The 13,970-nt window shown below is 25.9% G+C and overlaps 1 protein-coding gene across 1 annotated transcript in view; it reads left to right on the top strand.

Moving 5' to 3' along the window:
* fray (frayed) overlaps positions 1 to 13,499 on the top strand; it is a 66,255-nt gene extending 52,756 nt beyond the window's left edge. The window contains 10 exon segments of the mRNA XM_067268892.1: positions 405 to 441; positions 443 to 454; positions 1,992 to 2,057; positions 2,304 to 2,411; positions 3,266 to 3,478; positions 4,546 to 4,619; positions 8,660 to 8,712; positions 10,251 to 10,319; positions 12,003 to 12,064; positions 12,357 to 13,499. Coding sequence (XP_067124993.1) covers positions 405 to 441; positions 443 to 454; positions 1,992 to 2,057; positions 2,304 to 2,411; positions 3,266 to 3,478; positions 4,546 to 4,619; positions 8,660 to 8,712; positions 10,251 to 10,319; positions 12,003 to 12,064; positions 12,357 to 12,434 — 772 coding nt within the window. The 3' untranslated portion in view covers positions 12,435 to 13,499.
* The last annotated feature ends 471 nt before the right edge of the window (positions 13,500 to 13,970 follow it).

Genomic DNA, 13,970 nt, shown 5'->3' with positions numbered 1-13,970 from the left:
CTAATTGTTAAATTTAGTTAAGTGTTCATTTTTTAGGATAACTTACTGTATTTTTTGTAATTTCCATAGTTATGTAACATAATTAATGTACAATTTATCAGTGTGATTGCAATGAGCTATATTTTTCATATTATATTGTGCATTTTACTTTATTTAGTTCCTTATGATATATTGAAACATCACAGAGTGCCTATTATTGTGCACATAGTTATTTCAAGTTATTTGTGGATTTACTTTGAAATTCAAAATACCATAGTCTGCAAGCTCTTCATTGAATCAGGAGTTGGCTATATTTAGATATCATGAACGACATCTTATAAGAATTAAACTAAACAAAATGTACCAAAAATAAAGTTGTATTTAATAGTGTTAAGTGATTAATTCTAAATTATTTTTAAATATAGGCCTACAGCAGTAGAATTATTGAAACATCCATTTTTTAAAAAAATCTAAGGTAAGAATGGGGAAATTTTTTAAAAACTTTTAATGATTAAAATTATCTTTAAAAAGAAGTATTGTTAAAGAACATACAAAATGTCATAAACACAGTTAAATAAATTTATAATTATTTAGAAAACAAACTTTGACAAAATCATTAAGATTTTTTTGCATGTTTAATTTTCAAATAACTTCTTGAAGATAAATTTGAAAGTTTTACAGTTTAAGAAAGATTTTTAAATTAAAATAGTCAAATTGTTGTTTCTTGTTGTCTAATTGCATTTTATTCTGTCTTTTTCATTATTTAAATTCACAAGTTATCAGTATTTATGTAAAATTTTCATTTTCGTTATATGCTGACTTATATATAGTTGTTTAGAAATAGCTAAGAGGATTATATTCTATTCTTTTGAATGAGTTTCCAAATAACTACTATGTTGTTTGTATAAATTTTGTTAATCAATAACCTGACATATTTATTTTTTTTGTTTTTGTTTAATTTCACTTTTATTTTATTCTGTTACTTATAACTACAGAAAGATTCTTTTATTGATTTATTAAAGTATATATAGTAAACTATATCTAAAAATTTCAGTAAAGCTACTCGTATATCTAAAAAGTAAAATGGTTATCATTACTTACAATTTTCTGTGATCTTTATTGTTGTTTATTGTTTTTTAATTTATAAACTTGTTTTCTTCAATTTTACTTAGATAAATTTGTATTAGTTTTTTAAAATTATTACTATTTCATGTTTTAATTGGTGTGTGAGACAATCAAAAAGTTGTCTCACATATCAATTAAAACATGTTTTGGCATTTTTTAATTGTTTCTAATCAATGAAAACTGAATTAAATTATATATTAATAAATAAAAATTGCAATGACTCGACTGTATAAATCTTTTAATACCTAGTTTTTGAATCTTTTTCAATACATTTGTAAGTATTCAGCAATTCTAATAATAGGACTGTAGATGTGCAAAAAGTATTTAAAAACTTATTAATAGACTGATTTCTGAATAAGCTGTTGAAAATTTATTTGTTGTTAAATACTTAATAATTATTGAAACTATATGAATGACATAAAAGTCAATAATAAGCATATATATCTGTTACATTTGTCATTGTTGAGAATCTTATATTATTATAATAGGAACATATTTTTAATATTTGAGTTTCAAATATTCATATTTTGAGTATATAATATAAATGAAGATTTTTGACTTTTTAAAATATTAAAAGAATGAAAGTTAAACTAATCTTTTTGTGTTTATGTGACAACTGAAAATTAGAATTGTTTATAATCATTACTTTAAAATTGACTTTGTTTTCAGCATAACCTTTTAAATTTTATGACATTTTTGTTTAAACTCAATTTTCTTGATTTTATTTTGAAACACATTATAACAGACATTTTAGAATATCATAACAATTAGTATTATAATCATTGATCGACAAAATTAAATGGCATTTAAAAAATTTTTGTTTAATGTTTGTAAAATAATTTTTAATAACATCTATTAAAATAAATATAAATTTTATTTAATATTAGGATAAAAAGTTTTTGGTGCAGACTTTATTGACATGTGCACCATCTATGGAAGTCAGAGCACAGAAGGTAATTATATATATAAATTTTTTGCTTATGTAGTAATTAAAGATATTTTAAAAGACAAAATGTTAATAGTCTGCTAAAATTTTTCAAAAATTAACTTGTAGTGTATAATTATTATAATAAAATATGTTGAATTCATTTTACATTATAACTAGGACTTTTTTTATATTATTCATTTTGCTGTATAGGTGAACACGTTTAACCAAAAATGTTATCAAAGATCTAATTTTGGATATCTATTCTGTATAGCTCAAAAATGCTAAAAGGCCACCCGGAACCAGTGGCCGTCTACATAGGACAGAAACTGGAGATTGGGTATGGTCTTCTGATGAAGAAGATGAACCATTTGACTTAAAGGTAATTAAATATTTTTTTTAACTCATAAAACCTTATAAAATATATAAAAGAATAATTTATTATAAATTTTTGTATTGAAACAATGTTTTGATTATTTTAATTATAGTGCTTTTTTATAATGTTTAATATAATTAATCTTACATAATTTATTTCAAAAAATGTTATACCATATTATTTTAGTAATTAGTTGAAGCTGCATTATATTGAGAGACTAAAATTTAAAAATTTGTGATAAAAACATTTAAAAAAAAATAAATATATAAATATAAATATAAATATATATTTTGAATTATATTACAAAATTATATTTGAATTGTTCTGTGAACAGTGATTGCCATAAATTAAAGCTTATTGTACTTAATTAAGTTAAAATGGTTTTAAACTGTTATTTTTAATGAAATTTAATGCAATTTTATCATAATGTCTGTATTATAAATTAGAATATAAGTTTAGAATATATATAAAGAATTTTTAAGCTATTTAATTGCTAAATTGTATAAAATGTTAAATATATTTTAGATATTTAACATTTTATACAATATATTAATTAACATACGATGATAATAAATTTGATTTCATTTTTAAGTTGTAATATTTGTATTAGTGTAGAAATTATTGTTTAAAGTAAGAGTTATAATAAACTAGAATAAGTAAAAAATCAAGAAATAGATTTTTAATGTATAAAATAGAGTTCTGAATCATTTCATTGAAAAATTAATTTATGTTAAAATTCAAAAGTGAATTTTAAAAAACTAATTTATTTTATTACATTTTTTTAATTTATGAAACTTACATAATTGAGAATTTTTATATTTCATTGTTTTTGTAAATTTTTTTGTTTTTTTAATTTAAAGGATGTTCCAAATAAAGATCATTCGAGTATTGGATCTTCTGATACTTACTCGTCACTGGATAACAATCCAACTACACCAGCCGTTCAAGAAAATCATACATCTCAGCATACAAATGCTGTTCCGTCAGGTGATTCGTTTTGTCCTGTTCTTCCCACTCAAGATCACGTACCACAAGTTCCACCACTTCAACCTATGCAACCACCACCTCAGCAGGTATTTGCTTTTTTAATATAATCAATTTTTTTTTACTATATTTACAATTGTTATACTCTACTGATTTTTTTTTGCACAGATTTTATTAAATATTTTTAAGATATTTAATAAAATGAAATTTTAGCCTGTCGTCTTTTAATTGTATGCACTGTAAACATTTCTTACCAATTACTTAAAATTTTTTCAATTTAATTGATCGTAACTAATTCTAATGATCATTTCTTGGAATATTAATATGTATATAATTTGAATTGATAATTGATTGTTATTCAAGCAATATTCAACAAAATAGGGAAATTTTATTCTAAAAATAATACATTGTAAGGAGTAATTATACGTCATTGCGGCATTCATAAGTAGCATTTACTTATTTTTCTAATTCTTGTGTTTGTTATCTGAACAATCTCAACAAATTCAAATTTAAGATCATAAAAACAATTCAGAACTTAAACAAAAAAAAATTATTTCTTTAAAATGATGATTATGTTATGCTAAGTTTCAGAGAGATTATTTTTATAAAAAAATATAAATTTGGCAAATGTTAATGCCTTGTGACAATGAGAGTGATGATCAATCCTTTCAGTAACATGATGAAAAAATAGATTTAAAAAATAATAATAATAGTAATTAACTGAAGCATGCTTAAAGTAAGTAAAAGTGTTAAAGAATGACATTATAAGGAATAATACAAATTAGCATGATTGCAAGTAGAATGGGTGAAAATAATCATTTATAAATTTTGGAAAAATATATATTAATGACATTTTAACAATGTAGTAATAATATATGAATTCCATAATAATTGAATTTAATATATTAGTGTATTGTTCTTGTCAATCCACTCAGACTAATACCTTAGAGAGCATAAATATATAAAACTACAGATAAAAATATTAATTTTTCTTAAATGAACTAAATTGAAAATATTCAGATGCCACTCAACTGCCAAAGAACTTTGAATATGTGTAATGCACACAATATTCTTCTATTTATAAATTTTAGAAAATAGACATATCTGTCAATAGTTCTTTAATTAATAGTAAAAAACTTTTTAATATTCTTTCTAGGTACCTGTAGATAATTTACAATCAAATCTAGCTAATCAAGCTAATCAAGCTCTTAATCTAGTCTTAAGGATAAGGTAAATTAATGATCTGTCTTTATTCATTTAATATGAAATTGTAAATTTTTTATATAGGCATTGAAATACTATTTAATAAGTTTAATATTTATTATATTGTAGTTTAAAATAGCAATTTATACTTATTATGGGTAATGAATAATAATCATTTACAAATTTGGGTTTAAATAAGTGCAACATTTGAAAATGGTTCTAATTTACATGTTACCTTCTCATCATGCTTATATAAATGACTCCTGCATATTAGTATCAGTTTTATTACAGTACGTTTATGTACAGGGTAATTCAAAAGCCACAGAAATTTTTAAAATTAATAACTTGCAAACTATTTACAGTAAGATGATATGGTTTTCACAGAAATGCTTAGAAAGAAACGGGACTTTTTTATGTGTAATAAAAATTTTAGTACCAAAATAGTTACATTTCTTGCCATGGATGGTGCTTGATGAGGTTACATAATCTGTAACCTCATCAACTTTTTATTCTTACTTTAACAAACTTACAAATGATTTCAGTTTTTTACAGTGCCATCTATGGAAAGAGATTAACTATTTTGGTACTAAAATTTTTATTACACCTAAAAAAAAAATCCTGCTTCTTTCTAAGCATTTCCGTGAAAACCGCATCATCTTTTGTGAGTTATTAAAGTTAATTTTTTAAAATTTCTGTGACTTTTGAATCACCCTATATGTTCCGTATTTTACAGACTATAAGACGCTAGGGACTATAAAACGCACCTTAATTTTTAAGCAATTTAAAAAAAAAATACCTATAAGATGCTATGGACTATAAGACGCACCTGAATTTTGGAGGCAATTTTTCGAAGAAAAAAGTGCGTCTTATAGTCCGTAAAATATGGTATATACATATATATATATATTATAGTAAATACTATTTTATAATTATTTTATATATATATATATATATTAGTTCTTAGTATATATAATAGTTCTTAGTTTATATATATAATATATATATAATTGTATATATATATATATATATATATATATATGTATAAATTTTAAAAGAAATTATTTTTATGAAAAATGTAACTAAAAGTTACTTGCACAGTGTAGTAAAGGAACAATTTATAACTTCACAATTTACAAGTTATGTGTATGAGAGACAAATATACAAACATGAAAAACTAAAATATAAAAAAGATTAAAGAGGCATTAGACTATTTTTAATATTGGTTGAAAAATTTATAATTTTTTTTACAGAAGAGATCAAAAATGGAAATCCTATGGACATTTGGTTAGGGCAAATAAGCTCTTCACTCAAAGTTAAAAGGCATATGAGAAGATGATTTTTTGTTGTCACAAAGACAGAAATTCTAAATTTATGCTGGCAGCTGAACGTCTGTTCATATTTTAGATCATTTTCCTTCTTTATGTTCAAAACAACATTGATATGGATTAACATTTTGTGCCAAACATTTTATATTTAGGCTATTTAGATGATTTTTGTTGGTTTTAAAATTTTTTTGTGTGTAGTTTCTCTTTCCCTATTAGTATCATGTCTTAATATCAAGACTGGAGATATGCAATTGTATCAAAATTGTGATCATAGCTTTTTCTAGTGTCACTTGTGCACTATGTAGAAAATTCTTGCCAAAATGACTTCCAAAATTAAATGCCATCCTTGATAATGATTTTTTAATATTCTTTAACTGTGATATCATATTCATTTGTTTACTTTATTAAATCATTTAAAAACTAAAGTGAAAATAGATTTGAAAGCTTTAATTGATTTATTGACTGAAAAAAAAGAAAATGGTGTTGTATGTTAAACAAATTACTGTTATGTTCTCAGAATATTTTTGAATTGTTGTAGAATGGCTACAGCATGATATACAGCATGAAAAGTCAAAACAAAATATCTTTATTTTCACCTGTGAAAATATAAAGATATTTTGTTTTAACTTTTTAACTAAGATCTCTATTTGCTAATCAGAAATCATACCAGTATAATAAGTCCTATTACTAAACAAGGTCCAAGTACACAAGGATATGAACAGAAATTATCATGCAGAAAATTAATTTTGAAAGAATACATATTCTCCCAAAGCATTTAATTTTTTGGACAATAAATTATCAGTGGATTTATTTTGCAATCATTTTTAATATGATGCTGTGATTCTAAATTATTCTTGGGATTTCCATGTCCTACAACAGCAATCTATCAGTATTGAAAATTTATTTTGCTGAGCAATCATCATTTACAGTAATGTTCTATAAATAAACAGAAAAAAGTTTTTCTTTCTATCTATCAGATGCAGCTTTTGTTATTGACTTTAGCACTCTTGATGTTAAAATTGCAGTTTTTAAAATTATGCAACCATATTATACTTCTGTTAATGTTGCTAACTTTCCTTTCTTAGATGTATTCAGATAAAGACATTAGCAGATTTTGCAGTGATTTCTTCTCATTAGTTACTCTTACATTCACATTGCTAACATTTTCTTGTTGAAACGACCTTTCGTATTTGTTTTCACTATTTTTATGCATTTTTTAAAAACTGTATGTACTGTACTTTCATTAAAGTTGAGAATATATTTTTCTTATTCTCTTGGGAGCAACACACACACAAGTACTAAGTACTTGTTTATATCTATATCAAAGATATTAAATATATCATACAAATTTCTGTTTAGAAAATTAATTGCAATTAGCAATTAATTTTTTAAAATTTTCATTTTCACTTTTTTTTTAATTCTTATACTACTACATTTTTTACATACATAATATTAGTAGTAATAATAAATCATTCAATTTTAAAATAAAAATTATTATTAAGTAAAACAGTATTATGACCACTTATATTTACTACTATCATTTTGCCCACTTTGGCATACTTAAGTAATAAAGGTTTGCAAAAGAAATTTTAAAAAAAGTACATAAATATATACAAGAATTTAGTTATTAAAAACTTACATTTTGCATAATTATATTTTTTTTCCCTTGATTATTTACATATTAACACTGTAATGACCACACAAAAAACTTTTCGGCCAATTCAATCCTTTTTCTATATTTCTCCTGAGACCAACAATATAGAATATGAAAATAAAACATAAATCTTTTTAAAAATGACTGACAAGATATTAAAAACACAGACCTATAAAACACTGGACACTGATCTTTCTTTGTAGGATCCAATGTCAGTTATTTAACTAAAAGTAAAGTTTTCGATATCAGCCAGGTCCTAGTTATATTTATAGATGAAAAAACTGTAGAATCCTCTGGTGAAAAATCAGGGCACTCAACAATTTTTGCATAATTATATTTATATTAACAATATTTTGTTGGTCATTTTAAAGATTTATGTTTTATCTTCATGTTGTATAGTGTTGGTCTGTGGGAAATATAGAAAAAAGATTGAATTGGCCAAAAAATTTTTTTCTATGGTCGTTACAGTGTTAATTACAGTTTGCAGCTCTGAGTATAATTATACACAGAATGGTCACAAAAGTACTTATGCATGCTACTCAGAAAATATTTCTTTGCTTCTCTCTGTTCTCTGCACAATTATTTTCCCTTTTGCTCTTTTGATATCTTGTTCTGTGTTGTTGTTTTGAAATTATTAAAATAATATCTGATAGAGATAAGAAATTTTCTCTTACAAATTGCTCCAAACCGAATTGTCAAACATTAAGCCTGATGTCACATCATAGTATATTTTTCATACTGAAGCACTATCAAAAAATAAAACAAATAATTGTGTCCTTTGTTAATCTCATACATAGAGACTTTATGGCCACTCTAAATATGAATTTTTCAATTTTGTGTGTGCCATGTACACATCAGTTTAGATCTTGTGCTCCAAATGTGATATATATACAACAATTGATATATTAATTTTTTGATCATCTCAAATAATTTAAGTCCAGTCAATGTAATTTTGTTAAACTTAATAAATAGCTGTATTTTTCCAATTTGCATTTTTAATGTTTCTTAAATGTATAAATAGATTATTACATAATTTTTTTTATTAGAATTATGAAAATATGGCTTAAAAATTATTATTATTATTTTAGAAATCAGAGAAGAGAATTAAACGATATAAGATTTGAATTTACACCAAACAGAGGTAAATTATTCTCTTGTTAAATTTTTTTTATTGTAAAAATTTTTTTATTTTTTAATGTACAATCAAACCTTAATATAGTGCCCTTCTATATAATACCACCTCATAGAACATCATGAAAACTTGTAAACAGATTTTTGTGATAAATATTAAATGTAAATTCTTCAGTAGTTGTGAACTGCTGTGTATACACAATTTATTATTGCAAGTGACAATGTTATTGTCAAATCATGTGATTTTCAAATTCTGAAACTTGTGTGTTAATCTCATTAAGATAATACTTGTTATTTGAGGTAGTGATGGGAAAATCATTCCCATGAATAACTTGAACAACTCAGTTATTACAAATGGCTTACTTATGATAATTTTACTCAAGTAGTAATCACTGAAGTGATAGTTTGAGTGATTTCTCATTCATTTTTAAATAGTAATTAACTAAACAACTTGTTTGGTTGTTTTTTATAGTAGATGTCAAGTTAGAATTAATAGACTTTTTTTATAGTGTGAATTGTTATTCCATGTTCAATAACTTCTGTTTTATATAATATGGTGTTGTTGCCATTCAAGTAATAATTACCTACTTACTGAAATCATTCCATTACTAATCACTTCATTATCTAAGTCATTCAACCAACCCCAATGCTAGTTTGAAGTTTAGTATAACATCGTATTCAGTTTAGTGCCTTAGAGGTAGACAAATGGTGATATCAAATTTGACTCAATAGAGAGGTTGAGGCACACATATTCAGCCCAAAATGTGAATGGTGGACGGACGAGCACTGCCATCTGGCATTTCTGTACAGTCGATAATGGCGTTTGCTATGTCTAGAATGGCGAGTAGAAGATTGGTTAAACTTCATCATTTTTTTGTGTTTGTGATTAAAATTACAATATATTTTATTAAAATAATGATTATTTAAGCATTTATGAATAATAATGTAAAGAAACAGACTATTTTAATCCAGATATTATTTAATTATTCAATTTTTTAGCAAGTGTTGTGAAGTGCCTATAGAATTTACATATATTTGACTTCATAATAGCTTATCTTAAGGTAGGTTTGTTCTTCCACGGCATTGTCAACCATCAATAGTGTAATATGTTTGTAAATTTTCTAAAAATTAATTTTCTGAGCTGCTTTTGAATTTACATAAGCCACTACTTTCCTCAACAAAAGTATAAGGTGGTCCTATCATATGGTAGGAGACACAATGCTAATTAAAAATAATTATTTAGTGTTATTAAACGTCCTATAAATACTTTAAAGTAGTTTAATTTGTTTATTTTACCTTCGCTGGTAACCCTCAATGTTAAATGTATCCGCCATTTTTTCAACAAATTTCCCGAGAGTCAATGCACGACATTTACCGAGTCACATGATGTTGTGAACAAGTGCCGCAAAATCTTTTACTTGGACTTAGAACATCAAACGTGTACTTCTGCTTGCTGTACAAGTTTAACATTTGTACTTGTGCCTCAACCTCTCTATTATTTGCATTCAAAATAACATGCAGTTTTATTCAAATTATTTTGTTCTTCAGATACATCAGATGGTATAGCTGCCGAATTAGTAGGAGCAGGGTTAGTCGACGGGAAAGATATTATTGTAGGTAAGTCTGAATGCTCCTTTATTTTGAAAAATTTGAAAATTTACATTTACTTGTATGTAAATGTTGTTTTTTATTAGTTATTTACTTTGAAAATTTAGAAAACTTTTTCATAATGTTTTTATATGATAGTTAATATAAAGATCTGTTTCATGTTATTTATTTCCTTTTTATTATATGCTGATTCCTTCTAAGGGAATAATAATAATTACACAATACAGACCTGTATCTAATGCTGTACAGAAAACTCAAAGACACCATCAGGCAGTTTTGGGCTTGAAATGCACTCCACAGTAAGCATCTAACTATCTCAGCCAGGATTGTTTATAGAATTGTGTCAAACTGTTGGCCAAATCTTGGATAGCTGGAAAGCTTTGGGTTTGCCATACAAGATAGGTCATAAATATAAAAACTACAGAAAGTACATCTTAAAAGACACAATATTGTACTTACAGATAACACTTGTGTTGTAAAATTGGCATTTCTTACATCACATTGGATTGCAAGCTTTTAACACAGACTGACTACTTATGCCGACTTAACCAAATAGCAAGCCCAATACATCAAAGCTTGTTCAAACACAAACTTCTACACACTCTGGAACCATACTACAAATACACACCTCAGATGGTCATAGACAACATCGTACAACGTTTTACCATAATAAAAGACAAAACAACTTGTTACAACAGACCAGACATCACATTCATTGACAAACAGAAAATTACATACACCATAGACATAGCTGTATGGCTAGACATAGCACAATATACAAAATAGAAATATGTAGAGAATGGATAAGATATTTATTGTGCCAATAGTTCTTTCTTGCGCAGGTGTCATACCATATTGCAAGAGGTTTCAAAATAATAGATTCCAAAAAGTAATGAGTACTTAATCAAAATCAATAAAACGAATATTACCAATATTTCAACTTTTAAGCACCACACCTCATATCAATCATTTATACTGTATAAAATAATGAAGCTTAGCAATTCAATAAATTCTATTAATCATCATTTATTTTAATTTAAATTATTGTTTATGGTTACAACAGAAATGTTTAAAAAGACAGTTATCATTATGTGATTTAACATATGTATCACCAATATTATTCCTGTAAATTGTATTTGCAATAAATATGTTATGTCATATATGATACTATGTCTTTTTAAACATTTCTGTTGTAAACAATAAACAATAATTTAAATTCAAATAAATGGCGGTTTATAGAATTTATTAAAGTGCTGATCTTCAGTATGTTATTTTAGATGTAATAAGACATGCAATGATTATATTTTGTTGTTTTTTTAATGAATAATAACAACACTTATTTTTATTTGTGCTAATACTTATTTTTTAATCACTTTTCTCACTGTTGTTTGTATATTTTCAAACTTTTAAAATTAAAAATAATTATTTTTGTAAATTACAACGTACTTTCTCTTATATTTCGGGTCAATATATTATGAGCACTTGCTAATGTTAACAGTCGTGTATCAGTACATAACTTATATCAAACAATTTTCTGAGGTTTGTCTGCAGATTTGATTCTTAACGGATCACTTTTCATATAACTAACAAAATGTTTTCCTACATGTACACAAATAAATAATGTATACATTACTTTAATATATTTGAAATTTTATTCACTTTTAATAATTATTCTATTTTAATTCCTTACAGTTGCAGCTAATCTTCAAAAATTGATCGATAACACCGCTTTGAAAGCAATTACTTTTGCATTGGTAAGTGGTACTGAAATTAAATATTTTTGTGTAATTTATTGCGTTTAAATTCGGTAAAATTTAATATTTCGGTGACAATTTAGGTGTAAAATTCAAATTAAAAGTGCATAAATTTTAATTAATTCTAATCGAAATTCTTGTTTTCCTGAACATCGGTACATCAAGGAAACGAAAACATTTTGTCGTGGCTTCACAAAAATTCGATGTAAACACTCGATTCTGAAACGAATTCGGACCGATATTTATTTTGTATTTAACAAGGAAATTGACATTTGCGTCGTTATTTTTGTAGAATCCCGGATCGAATCCCAGCGAAGTGCCAGACGACAAAGCGCTGATAGGATTCGCTCAACTGTCACTAACAGATTAGAAGTGCCATGTCGTTCACGTGTGATAACATTCGTACGATTCCCCGTCGGGAAATTTCGTTCGGTGCCTCTAGATCAAAAACAAAAAAGAAAACAAACAAAAGGAAAAAAAAAAAAAAGATCGGAGGAGGCGACCGAACCGGAGAATTTGTCACTATGGCCGCTTTCGCTTTCTCCAAATGGTTTTTCTAAACGTCGTGGTTACTTTCCCGGACGATCGGGATCCTTTTCTTTCGTTCTAAAAGATATTCCAAGCCGTAGAGACGTTCGTTTCGTTAGATATTTAAACACCCGATCGTTCCGTGCCTTCAAAATATTACAAAAAGAAAAAAAAACGAGTTTCCTGAGGGATAGACGTCGTATTACGTAGATAATAGGCAACGGTTTCTGCAAAGTTTTGTAAATATATTCCGTTCACGTTAGAGAAGTGTCTTAGAAGTTTTTTTCCGAAACGATTCCGTTAGTAGTTATTTTTTTTAAAATGGTACTAACGGAAAATATCCGGACCAAACCTGACATGCATCGCTTCCTCTTTCTGATTGACGTCGGTTACCGTGGTCCAACGTGGTTAAATGCAAAAAAAAAAAAAAAAAATTAAAAAATACGCCCGAAAGTAGCGACGTAATAAATTCTAAATCCGTGCACTTTTCCGAATATGTTTTTTGCATTTGTCTTTATTTCCAAATGAACGACGTCGCAGCTGAGAACAAGTCGCGTAACTAGCAATAAATTAGCAACCTCGTTTTACTAATCGACGTCGGTTACGCTATGCAATCGGTAACGGACGGTTGTTGTTGTTATTTTTTTTTAACTTAATTATGTTTTCGCATGGAATTTGCCAACTTATCGAAACGTATGTTTATGCAGTATTAAGTAAATTATATGTGAATAATAATAAAAACAAATGTCACTGGAAACAAAGCCAAATCTATTTATTATTAAACGAGAATCTTAAATTTACTTTCGCTATTTCACGCCGTGAAAAATTGGTTTTTCGCTAGCGAATCGACCAATAGATGGATGGAGATGATGGATAATTCGAAATAAATCTAGTTAATAAAAAAAAACACGTTGACTGAACAATTTATTTTGTACATTTCATGAAATTTTTACTTTAATATTTAATAAATAAATTATTATGTTTATATGTTAAATGTCTGCACCCATCTGTTTGATGAAATTCCCGGAAGATTGTTTTGCTGGAAGGTGCCGTTTTACGAATCGCTTCCTCCCTTTTGGTGTTTATTGAATTAGGAGACAAAACATTGAAAATTCGATATTTTGTTAATATTATTTAGAAAAATTTATATATAAATCGGCATTGGTCGTCTAAACACTCGCTTAAGGCCGCCTACTATTAAAAAAATGTATGATTTCTACAACTTTTTTCAATATTGAAGAATTATTTTTAGAACCATTCCAATCTAAATAAAATTTTTGTATTAATAAAAATCGTAAAGCACAATTTATCTCAATTTTTTTTTAGAAATAGAAAATAGTATTCTTTTCTTATATATATTATTATTACCGGTATTATT

Source organism: Centruroides vittatus, unplaced genomic scaffold (assembly GCF_030686945.1).
Source record: "Centruroides vittatus isolate TY-2023 unplaced genomic scaffold, ASM3068694v2 contig_341, whole genome shotgun sequence".
NCBI classification, from domain to species: Eukaryota; Metazoa; Arthropoda; class Arachnida; order Scorpiones; family Buthidae; genus Centruroides; species Centruroides vittatus.
This window is presented reverse-complemented; position numbering and strand designations above follow the sequence as displayed.